A 12,693-nucleotide genomic window follows, 5' to 3' on the forward strand; every position below is an offset into this window, starting at 1 on the left:
TCCGACCCGGCTTACAGGCATAGCAGGCAGCGTTGTAAACAACATGTTTGAACCCGTGAATCTCTTTACTATAACCTCCTTTTTCAGAAAGGAACCATCGAGGGTTAAAAAGGGTCTTAACGCTTTCAACTCGAATAGAGTTATTACAGTTAATACAGAGTTAATACAGTTCCATTGCTTTATTTTTTATTGCACTGTCCATACTGGTTGCGAGCGGCGCAGCGCGACGCAGCGCCGTTTTGAGCTGGATTTTTGTCGGACGCCCTGTTTCTATTTTCTTCCTGTCGCTGGCGTTGAAAGCCGTTTGAAAGCGCTGTAGGAAACAGTAATTTCAATACAAGAACCTCAATAAAGTGGCAGCGGCTGGAGGGAAATCGCCAGGGAGCTGGAAGATTCTGATAAGATAATAAGATATAATAATAAGAATCTTATTAGGGCTTAATTAGTGTCAGATTTAGCTGAAACAAGATCCGGCACCTCCTTTTATCCATATTCCCTTGATGTTTTATTTCTCATTGAAGTTCATAGATCGCCTGTTTGTCTATTTCGGATGCATTTAATCAGAAAAAAAGAGAAGAGGGCTCTCTGCGCTCCCGATCTCCTGCGCTGTGCGTCCCCGTCACCGTCTCCATCACCAGCGGTTTCCCAAATCCAACTCAGCCTGGATCATTTCTCGTGTCCTCTGCTTTTTCCCCACATCCCAGTAATGATCTGACATGCTGACATGTTTGCTGCATTTAACACTGTACTCCCCTCACTCCACGCTGTTCGCTGTTTGATTGCGTCACCACACACCGTTATTAATTGTTTTTTTTCCCGACTTACAGGACCTTTTCTCTCCCTCCAGATGTTCCGGGACCTATAGGCTATAATAATAATATGATAGTATTTCTTTCTGACACTTTATTGAGGTTTTTGTGGTGAAATGAGGAGGAATCATAGAGATAACTTCTCATTTCAACTAACTGGATCAGCCATTCCTCATCCATGATTGTTTCCTACAGCGCTTTCAACCGGCTTATATTAACGTTTAGAGTGCATTATTTGTGAGTTACAGCCGCATTGTATATGTTTATTTTGTAACTCAATTTGGGTTGTATTATGGCCTTCGACATTACAGTATTTTCATGCATGTACTTACCTCACTTATCCTGCTGTGTTCATTGACCGGGATAAAAGTGTTATTATTATTTAGTGCATATTTTATATGTTTTTCCTGTTAAATGCAGTACAGGCAACGTAGCTAATTTACTTACCTGTGTGTGATTAAGGTATGTTATACTTACCTGTTGCCTACCTTTTGTACTTATATGTAATATACATATATTTTGTAACATTTTGTGTTGCAGTTTCACACTGTGGTTCAGTTAAGCATCCAAAACAAGTCTTTATTGGATTTATTGGACTCTGTGTTTAACTGACTGGGTAACCTAACGCTGGTGAGACCAGAACACTTTGAATGTGGTAGGATTGTTGAGCAGCATCAGCCAGACCTCTTACAACACATGGTTGGCAAGGGAAGTTTACAAAAACGAACATCAGTTCCAGACAGTGGATGCCCTTCATGAACCATCTCCACCACTCGGTACAACCTTCCCACTAGACTTCTAGACACATTCGCATCAAGCGTGCCTAACAACTTTTTGAAGTGATGAACAAGAATGGTGGAGCTAGTCATACTAAGTGTTTTGAGGGTGTTTTAGGATTTCTTTGTGCTATGGTCTTAAACTTTTGATCAGCTGATGAACAGCCCATTTCAATTAAATTGTTGTTTTCAATAAATTGCCTGCTCAAACTTGTTCCTCTCTTTCTCCCATTTCTTCTTTTTGTATTTTGAAGCTTTACTAAGAACCTTTTTTAAGATCCAGCAGTGCAAAATGCATATTTAAAAAAAAAACAGCATAGCAAAAATTCTATTCTGATCTGGGTCTTCGACTAAATATGTACAGCTTGTAGAGAATGTCATATTTTCAGACCAATACAGGCCCAAACAAAGTGTTTTGCATACATTTTAGATTTGGTGGACACTCAGATATGTGTCAGAGACCATATATCTAAATAATATTATTCCTTTTTACATAAAGATACACTTTTGTCATTTTTTTTTCAGATTTGTGTTTAACCTGCACCGCTGGAAGGTATTTATTCCTATTCACAATCCAGCTGGACAAGATGATGTATAAAGATGGGACTGTTCCTTGCATATTAAATCTGCTGTCCCACTATGTGACTCATCACCATTTGTTTTGTATGAGTGGCATAGCAGTGAGACAAGATGTCCATACATTAGAGAACAGTTTCAGAGGTTTGCAGATGCAGCTCAGAGGTCTCACTCCGGTTTATACATGACCTTGTTTCAAGTTCAAGATCAGCTGCCCACAAGCTTTCCTTTTTCATTTTATACAGCTCTGTGGAAAGGTCTGTATCACAGAGGGGATGACTAGGCGCCTTACTGTGTAAATATACTGTAATAGTGTATGTTGGTAAAGCACAGTAACAGCTCTCTCATAATTATTATTTTTACATCTTTTCCTCTCATCTTCTCTTTTCATTCCCCAAGCCAACCGTTCTTTCAGTTCACTTTACCTTGGCTTGGCCCCTGAAATACACCCTGTCCCTTCAGTTCTTTTTGCTCTGCAGTGTTTCCTCTTTTCACTGGACTTTTGTAAAAGGGTGCTTTTTGAAACATTTTAACATTTCTCTGCATTGACTTTGGTGCCTGATAAGAACTGAATAGATGAGTCTCATTTAGAAGGTGAAGCTGCTCCTAAATCTGATGTGATCTAATGTCCAAATAACATTAAGGACATAAAATGCAACATTTTAGGTCTTGTCTTGTTTTAGTTAAAAAATTATTGTAGACAGATGGTCACGTCATTATTTTTCAAAGTTCCTTGATCAGGTTCTGTACAGAGTACATTTTTTATTACATTTATTTTTTAGTTTTGTAACCAACCATAACTTGACGCACTTTTGTACTGGTTCACTCAAATTAGGATGAATTTTGTTTCAGTTGATTTAATTTGTTCACACTGATTGCTAAATATCTTTATTACTGATATTTTTTTTTCTAAGAAGGTATTTTCTATCAACATTTCAGAAAACATATTCATGGACTTATTTTTCGGTGTGCGCTTTCCAACGCATTTCAAATTCTCCCGGAGTCAGGATCTTTAACTCACTGATAAATATCAGCCTGGTTCTCAGCGAACAGATATCGATAGTTATTTGGGCTTATTTCTCCAATCTGTTGTACACTTGAGTTCAGAGACAGAATCCATTTCTCCCCGGTTGGTACTGTAGGCTGCAGGACCAGGTCATTTGGCCGCTGGCACCAGCTTGTATCTGTTCTTGCTGAGGGATCTCAGGCTGTTTCACAAGGGTAACTCCAGGGTAACAACCAGCTTGGAGTTGCACAAACGGGATCAAAAACACATTAGCCATTGCAAAGCTTCATTCAGCTTTTGTACATAATGTCCCAGGCAAGTGAAAAAGGAAAAAAAACATTTATTATTTCTGTAATTTCAGTTTTATCACTTACATCATACATATTTTACACTTCAACGGTTATTTAAACACTGAATGTTTAAGTTCTTCAATGAAGTATGCCCTATACATAGTTTCTTTTTGTTTTCCTCTAACATTGAGAACGGAGATCCAGTACAGAGATTTCAAGAAATGTATCAGTGAAATGTGTTGTATCCAAACAAAATAAAACCATTTGCAGAAACACAGGGGATCCAGAAGTAAATGTCTCATTCCTAGCAGTCCAGAGGTGTCTGGCTGAACTAACATCCAAGTCCCTTGCCAAACACTTATCTGGACCCACAGATGTATAGAAGTCCATGTGAGGACGCTTTACGGATTAAACTGTATTGATCTAATTTATCAGCAGTAAGTTTTGACACTCAAAATTCAAGATGTGTAACTCTTTAGTTGCAAAGGAAAGACAGCATAATGAACTATATACCGTAAACTCTGTTTGCCACAGTGTGCTGGGGAACAGTGATGACTGGGGAAAACAGAACACAAACATCCTATGAATGCCATTTTTCAAAAGATTTGATATAAATTCACTATAAAACTTCAGAGTACTAGAGGTAAGGACTAAGGCTACAGAGCTAAGCAGACATTTCAGTTCATCCAGGCAATTTAGCACAGGGCTGGTGGAGCATTAGTGAAAAGTGAAAAAAATTATCTTCAAAACATAAAAAGAAATCAATCAAAAATCAGAATTAATACAGAAATTATTGGTGCTGTAAACATGTGTCTTTTTGAAAAGGTGCACAACATGGACTTTGGTAAAACAAGAACAAAAGTGCATTTGGATAAAAGGAATGTCACCCTGACTTCTCACATGAAAAAGATGTTTGGAATAAAACCTTTAAGACCATGCGGTAAAGCACTTCTTCAATTGTTGTTCAGGTTTTCCTTCATTCAACGCTCCTGGAAGGGAAAAGGGAACAAATGCTTCAAGCTATAACATTGTCCCAACATTCAACTCTGTAAGTAGCAAGGCACTTTTGATCCAAAGGCACATGGAATGATCCTTCTGAGAAATGTCAGCTGCTTTCTTATGGTACATTAGATCACCCTCTGATTGTGTTACAACTGCTGAAAGGTTCGTCCAATTGTGCCTCCTGGTGCTTCATGGGAATTTGTATTGTAAGTTAAGAACACAAATCAAATAAAAAAGGGTTTAAAAAAAAGTAAATGTAAAAAAGTAAATGATAGATTAAGCCATAATTGTAGCTCTAATTCAGCGATGTGTTGCTGAGTGAGGAGAGTGAGCTGCTAGCGGGGACACTGCCAAACTCCCTTGGTCACAAGGCGAAGCTTCACTGAACATATCAGGATGGGAAATGTTCAGAGGTCCGTGGTGATGACGGGCGTGACGCCGTGGATAAGGAGTGTCGGTCCCAAGTTCTGCGTGAGCAGCTCCAGCTGGTGCAGGTACGTAGTGTAGCGGCGCGTGTCGGCCGGCGGACGTGGCAAGTACAGGAAACGCACAGCAGGTGGTTGTTCGGACTGATCCTGGATCATCTGATTGACGGCCGACAGGTAGTCGTTGGAAAGACGTGTGGCATTGCTTGGGAAGCTGTTAACATAATTGTCTTCATCCTCCTCCTCCTCAACTTTGGCGGCGCTCTCGTCTGTGTTGGAATCTTCAGACTGCTGCGTTTTGTTCCCGACGCCTTGGCGTTGCCAGTGCAGCGCCACCACCTGGTCCCAGGGCACAGGGCAGATATGGGCTTTAATTCTTAAATCTTTCAGCAATTGGCCTAGCTTCTCCTCGGTGCCTTTCACACTCCGTCCCTCCTCTACACACAGGAAGAGACGCAGAGAAGCTTTGCGCCAAGCCCTCACCATATTGAGGATACATGCTAGCTGTAGCAGGAACAGGGAGCAGGTATCTACATAACTGCAGCTATCGGGGCGCAATAGGTTCACCGGCCAGACGTCGACAAACACTGCACCCTTCCCCGGGGCGGAGGAGGGCGGCGAAAGGACCTGAGTTCGGTCAAAGTTGTTGAAGTATCGAGCTAGTACCACATTCTTAAGCATTTTCAAGGCGTCAGTGATGATTGCGACGTACTCCTGAGGCCCTAAAACCTTCCCGTCCCCAAATTCACCACAATCCTGTCTGTCACTGGCCCCGCGCAAGGAGGCAAAGTGGAAGAGGGGAGGTTGCTCCAGCTCCGGAGAAGGGCTTAAGGTATCCGTGGACTGACTAGGGGACAGGAAAGGGTCAATAAGTTTGTCGCTTGGAAGGCAATCATCATAGAAACCGAGGACAAGGGTATTAGGACGCATCCCACCTGGAGAGTGAAGAGGGAGAGAAAAAACATAGACAAGGGTGAGGGATGAGGGAATTTTTCAAAATGTTAAATCTTGTAGTGATGGAAGTCTGGTTTACGACACATTCTCCCCAAACCCAGGGAGTCAAAGTCACATGACTTTTAAATTGAATTACCTTTTTCAATAGGTCACACCTGGGGAGGAATGTCCCATAAAGATACACATCTTATCCATGAGCAAACCAAAGAAGAATTTGGGAGAGTCCTTAAAAGGAGGACCAGTAGAATCCACATCAACCTCCCCATGAATAAGTTACACCTTAAGGCTGAATAATGGTTCTGCGTTAAACCTACGCCGTAGGGTACGTGGCTACGTGGGAGTCTCTCCGTAGCTACGCCGTAGCCTGCTAGCACCTCCCAAAACATGGAACTACGACCCAACGCAGACCGAGAGGGCTGTGATTGGTTCGCTTGGTAGCAACGCATTTCCGGTTCGTGAAGCAGTCGTGAACTTTCAGCGCTCTTTTCTCCGTGTGTGAGATTTTTTTTTGGGGTTGTTTTGGTTTTTTGCACAATAGTTGTCCTTATCTCTTTGATTCACTGTGACCGGAAAAGCCGGAAGCTAAACAAAGTATCAACTAGCGCTCTAGGGGGGGTACTGCACCGCGGAGAAATGGAGTGACGGAGAAGTCCGAAGGTTCACGACGGCATCACGGCGACGGCGTAAGCTCTCCGTTGGTTTAACGCAGAACCTTAATTCAGGCTTTAGGAGTAACCGGCTGTCAAGAGCAGCAGCAAGACTTCAGGGGAGACCCAGCAGGGCCCGGGCACAACCAGGAACCAAGGACTCTTTAGTCGTTAAAATCATCCCTTTGTGAAAAACCAGAACCATTCACATCCTCTCAGGCCTTCCACAACTCTGAGAGAAAACTTTAAGAATGGAATGTGTGAATTAACTTAACAAACCTTCAATGCCATTTCCCATTCTTTAAAATTAAAATGTATGTCTCCAGTTCACCACCATGGGTGAACTATTCTGTTGCTCGTACTCTGCCTTTTATATATATATATATATATATATATATATATATATATATATATATATATATATATATATATATATATATATATATATATATATTTATATATATTAATTTATTTTTAATTCATTAAAGGTATGTGTGAATACTGGATTCTGATTGGCTGGCAAGTGTAGGGTAAAAGTGATAACCTACACCTAGAAAACAAGTTTGGTCAAATTGCCTGATATCTTTAATATCATTGCGCTGGATCCACTGCCAGGTGGTAACCACGGCAACAGAGATTCAGAGAAGAAGAGCCGGCTACCGCAGGACGGCGACATGAGTGATTTTGTAATTTGTTTTTTAATTTTTAGTTTATTTAGTGAATTTAACAATTTTGACTGGGATGCAGAAGAGGAGAGAAAAGAAAATGAAAGCTATTTGTAGCTTAATGAAACATTTGTTTATTTATTTGAATGGTTGATAATATTTGTAGCTTAATAAAACGATTTAGGAAACTATCTGTGGACTTTGATTCTTTGAAACAAATATTTTTAGGGCCCGAGCACTGACAGGGCGAAGGCCCTATTGTATCTGTAGGTTGTTTTTTTTTCTCGTTATTTTTATTTTTTCCGACGAAATTAGGGTCTGTTTTCCCCCTAAACGTGCCCCAAAAGTCATCAAATTTTGCACCAAGCCAGGCCTGGTGAAAAATGTGATATTTAATGGTTTGCATTAATGGGCGTGGCCTAACGGCTCAACAGCGCCCCCTAGAAAACTTTGTGCCTCAAGCCCCACAATACGGTTTGACGTACATGCACGAAAATCGGTACACACCTGTATCGTGGCGCAACTTAAAGAAAAGTCTCTTGGCGCCATGGCCCAAACCCAACAGGAAGTCGGCCATTTTTAATTAATCGTGTAATTTTGCCGCAATTTATGCCATTCCTTCGGCAGTTAATACGGCCCGAACCGTAACGTGCACCCAGGTGTGTTATACATCAAAATGTGCGTCTCCATCCTGCGACGATGAGCATTACTTCTCTCGGTCAAAAGCGTTACCGTGGTGACGATAGACGCCAAAAAGCACCCCTCCCCCTTCATCTGATTGGTCCATATTTGATAGTTCCTACTTTCTGCCATAACTTTTGAATGGTTCCACATAAAGACTCGTGGGTGGTGTCATCTCGCAGCTTTAATTTTTATAGTAATTCCTTTTTGATTAACTTTTGTATCATTAAGAAAACAGAGTAACATTCTCTACAAAAAAGCTTTGGTTTTTTTTTGGTTGTATAACTTGTTCCAAGCTGAAACATAATCATCCAATGGAAGCTCTTACCTATTTGCTTAGTTAAATCCAGCTGGTGACTTTTTTTATTTGAAAAATCAGGGGCCAAGGTTACATGATGTTTTTTAATTCAGAATTAAATAATTCCGAATTAAACTATTTTCCTTGGAGTTTCCATGGAAATAGTAATTCTGAATTAAGGTTTACATGGAAAACACGTTTGATGGTCTTTCTCCAATTCCTCTCCAGGTCTGGGGGTTGGGAAGGTTCTGATTGGATAGGGGGGGGACCGGAAGTTAAACTACCGGAAGAAAAACTAACTTAGCCGCTACAACTTTGAAAAACTCACAATTTTGATGCGTGCTGCATCTTGAAACTTTGTTTGGAAAACCAGCCCAGCGCGGAATATAAGCGTCATGGAGACAGACGGGGAGGGAACGAGCAGAAAGAAAGACCGGAATTAATTTAAAGAGGAATGAGTGTAAACATGATCTGGAATTATTCTATTTGGATTTAAAATCAGAATAAACCAGCCACTTACTACGGAACTAATTTAATTCGGAAGGGCCAGTTTCATTCGGAATTAGGTGTTTACATGGTCATTTTTACTCATTTTAAATCAGATTTATTTTAATTCCGAATTAAAGAGGAATTAAACTTCCCATGTGGAGGTACTGACCCAGGCCTGAGATGAAGAGGAGATGCTGGACACCGTGACGCACAGAATTAGCCAGTGTTAAGTTAACGAAGGCCTTGATGTTCAGATGGTCCACCAGCGACAGCCAGGAGTCGTACTGGGACTGCAGGGGATCGGACGGTAAAGTGCCTGGAGAGAAGACAAACACAACCATGTATGAGGGGAAACATGCTACCACAAAACAGCAGCCTTACATTTACATAATGCACATTTGAAAATACAATTACTTTGTCTCAGTGTGGCTGGGACAGAAAATGAGATCAATAGTGTTAGAAATGTGAGACAGGTTGCTAAGATATGGGAGGCAACAACTGGAGAGAAAGTTTCAAGCTAGACAGGCAGGTGATCAATCATCCTGAAAAGGATCAGTATCTGTACAGACAGATTCAGAGGCCTCACTAAAACCGCTGGAGCTTCAGTCATGCCAGCTTCTATTGCAGTTGGTCCCATGGGCGGATCACTATTCTGTGCAATTTAACAGCTGCTAAAGAAATGCTGTGAAAAATAATGGAAAATACATAAAACGAGCCATATTAAACAATCCACAACAAGAAACTCCATTGAAGTGGTGGTGTGTAAATGAATGGCTCTTCATATTAATAGCAAGTGGTTTAACAAATGATAACTGGGCTCTTTGGTGGCTAGAGAACATATTTGTTTCCCCCAGTACAAGGCTAAAAAGATTTTTAAGACTCCATTCAGGACCGGTCTCCATCTCCCACCAACACTTCTCACAAACCCCCTTAGAAAATTCCCAAAAGACAGAGTCAATCAACGGCCTTGCTGATAAAACATGCAAGTGAAGAAATAACAGAGCTCCAGAGAACTCTGGGAGAAATTACCCTCCCTGAAATAAAACGGCAGCAAAAGAGCCACGGATAGAAGAAGATCAAGTTTTCTAAGACGACTCACTCAATGACACACTGCTCAGTATGAAGATTATCATTCCATCTATTCATATCCTGAGATTTACAGACATTTACAACCAAGCTCATCAAAACAATTACGTACAGCTATAGCAGCAATGTGTTTTTTCCCATTAAAAACAGACATCAATCATCTTTAAGTGGTCCGGTAAAAACAATATTTGAGCTTTTTTATTGACGCCGCTAACTATCACAATCATATTAAATTATCCAAAAACTAAATCTCATTAAAATTTCTGATTAGTTTTGCACAGAAGGATTTTCCTCCCAATCCTGCTGAGCTGCTTTAGCTGAGACACGATGCAGAAGTAAAGAGTCAAAAAGCCACAGGAGGAGGGACAAATTATCAACAGAGAAAGTGGGCTGTGGATCGTTCTTACTGAGATCTCCGAGCTGGACGTGTCCGAGCACGTACAGGCCGCTCTTCTTGATGTCGTTGATGAAGGTGATGAGGCCCACGCTGCTGCGGGGGTTGGAAACCATCAGAAGGATCTGAGGCCTCCAGAACTTGACGTGGTCCTTCCTCACATCCAGCATCAACAGGTACTTGCGTACCTGAAGCCAAACAAAGATACATGTGAGAAGAGAAACGTGGGTTTATTTTTACTTCAGGTGCAAATCAACTTTGGCCTTGGGGAACAGAGAAGAAATGTTATAAATATAAAAGGCCACTTAACTTTCACACAAGTAAGAATAGATTGATCTCTTTATTTTGGCATTCTGTAATGGCGCTTTTCCACTAGTACCTACTCATGATGTTTTTTAATTCGGAATTAATTATTCCGAATTAAATAATTCAGAATTAAACTATTATCCTTGGAGTTTCCATGGAAATAGTAATTCTGAATTAAGGTTTACATGGAAAACACGTTTGATGGTCTTTCTCCAATTCCTCTCCAGGTCTGGGGGTTGGGAAGGTTCTGATTGGATAGGGGGGGGACCGGAAGTTAAACTACCGGAAGAAACACTAACTTAGCCGCTACAACTTTGCATCTTGAAACTTTGTTAGGAAAACCAGCCCAGCGTGGAATATAAGCGTCATGGAGACAGACGGGCGAGGGAACGAGCAGAAAGAAAGACCGGAATTAATTTAAAGAGGAATGAGTGTTTACATGATCTGGAATTATTCTATTCAGATTTAAAATCAGAATAAACCAGCCACTTACTTCGGAATTAAGTTTAATTCAGAATGGACATTTTCATTCAGAATTAGGTGTTTACATGGTCATTTTTACTCCTTTTAAAATCTGATTTAATTTAAATTCTGAATTAAAGAGGAATTAAACTTTCCATGTAAACGCACTCAGTGTTGTTGTCTTCTCCGTTTAGATACACAATCAAATACGTCACAGCAGCTTCACTCCAACCTCCTACTTCTGATCTGGTGTCTAAAAAGAAACGAGGACAAGGAGAGTGGAGTGGCACCGAGTAGGTGCTAGTGTAAAAGTGAGCTAAACTAGACCGACACATACAGTAGATAAAAAAATAGAAATAAAAAAATAAGATCTCGTTGGTTGTTCCCTACTTGCTACTCAAAAACACGTGACCAATGTTACATTAAGTTAAGACGAGACAATCCAAGTGTTCCATCTGACCACTGTGCTCCTTTGGCCACATGACGGAATCACTGTATTTACATCTTAGAAGGTGACAATACCAAGTACCAAGTAATACCGTCTGCACCACTTGGTAGATTTGATCACCATCCCAAAACTTAGAAATATTCCAGAGAAGTAAACTTACTATCCTTACCTTAGACAAATAGAGTTACATGACAGTCACCCAGACCATCACACAACTGTCTCTGTGAGTTTTGGTTGAAGTATTCCAAATCTAGATATTATTTGAGCGTTGTCAAGCTCATATCAAACGAAAATGAAGCAGGTACCAGTCCTATCTAACTTACACAAAGAATTTTAGAGTCCACTAATTAAAATGTCAATTAGATCACATTTTATCATAGATTCTCCAGATCTGTTCTTATCTAAATGTTTGTGATTAAGTGACACTTTCACAAATGTACCCCGGCGTGATTGCTTATGAATGTTCACTTAAGTTCCAGTGAGTACTTGTATGCCCTGCAATACAAATACAAAACAATAAAACTCAAGATTAGAACTGAACTGATTAACACTCACTTGTGACGCTCGTATGAATTAATTCCCACTGATTCAGTGATGACAAACCTCTATACTATAGTCCTGCTGGGAGAAAACGTGTTCCCCATTCAAACTGATGTTGCTGGTAAAACTGGACTGGTAAAACTAGACTGGCCAAACTGTTGTAAAATGTCTTATCTTCTGGATAAAGACATCAGGGACAGGATCTGAAGAAAGCCAGTGTTCCTGGAGGAAGCCTATCGCTCTGCATTCAGATGAGGGGGTAAACGGGCTTTAAGTACTTCTAGCCAATTAAAGAGAGCACTCTTAGGCTTGACAGCATCACTTGAGAATGATTAAAAATACTTTATATCGATTTTCACTTAACACTACTCGAAAAAACAACACTCCTCTTGTGTTGTAGCTCCATTTTACCCAAAAATCATTCTGATAATGGCCGTCTGAACAATAAAAGTTAAGTTTAGTCTCCTGAAGCTGCGAAGTGCATGTCTAACAACTTTCAATCAAAATAATAGATGCAACATAGATTAGTACTATAATAATCCCCACAAACATTTAAGTAAAAGGGGGAGAAGAAGCAAAGACCAACTGCTTCCACCTATCTGTCTTTCTCTATTTCCTCATTTACCCATTTTCTCATCCATCAGACTATCATCATCTCACTTTTGTTTTGGTTTCATCAATCACTTAGTTTCTCAATCAGGCATTTCCCCTCATGGCTTATATACTGCACCCCTCCCTCTTCACCAGATACAATCAGCAATTTTTGCCCCCATTTGTCTTTTTCTTCACTCATCACTCATAAGTATCAAGGACTGAATGTCCGCTAGTTTTTTGTCCGG

General features: G+C 40.5%; 1 protein-coding gene across 1 annotated transcript in view; it reads right to left on the bottom strand.

Moving 5' to 3' along the window:
• Positions 1 to 3,489: 3,489 nt before the first annotated feature.
• Positions 3,490 to 12,693, bottom strand: part of zgc:153039 (uncharacterized protein LOC767698 homolog) — a 155,004-nt gene continuing 145,800 nt past the window's right edge. The window contains exons 11-13 of the mRNA XM_061718648.1: positions 10,112 to 10,286; positions 8,788 to 8,934; positions 3,490 to 5,819 (exon numbers count right to left, since the gene is read on the bottom strand). Coding sequence (XP_061574632.1) covers positions 4,867 to 5,819; positions 8,788 to 8,934; positions 10,112 to 10,286 — 1,275 coding nt within the window. The 3' untranslated portion in view covers positions 3,490 to 4,866. The remainder of the gene's footprint in view (positions 5,820 to 8,787; positions 8,935 to 10,111; positions 10,287 to 12,693) is intronic.

The sequence above is a fragment of the Cololabis saira genome, chromosome 4 (genome assembly GCF_033807715.1).
Source record: "Cololabis saira isolate AMF1-May2022 chromosome 4, fColSai1.1, whole genome shotgun sequence".
NCBI lineage: Eukaryota > Metazoa > Chordata > Actinopteri > Beloniformes > Belonidae > Cololabis > Cololabis saira.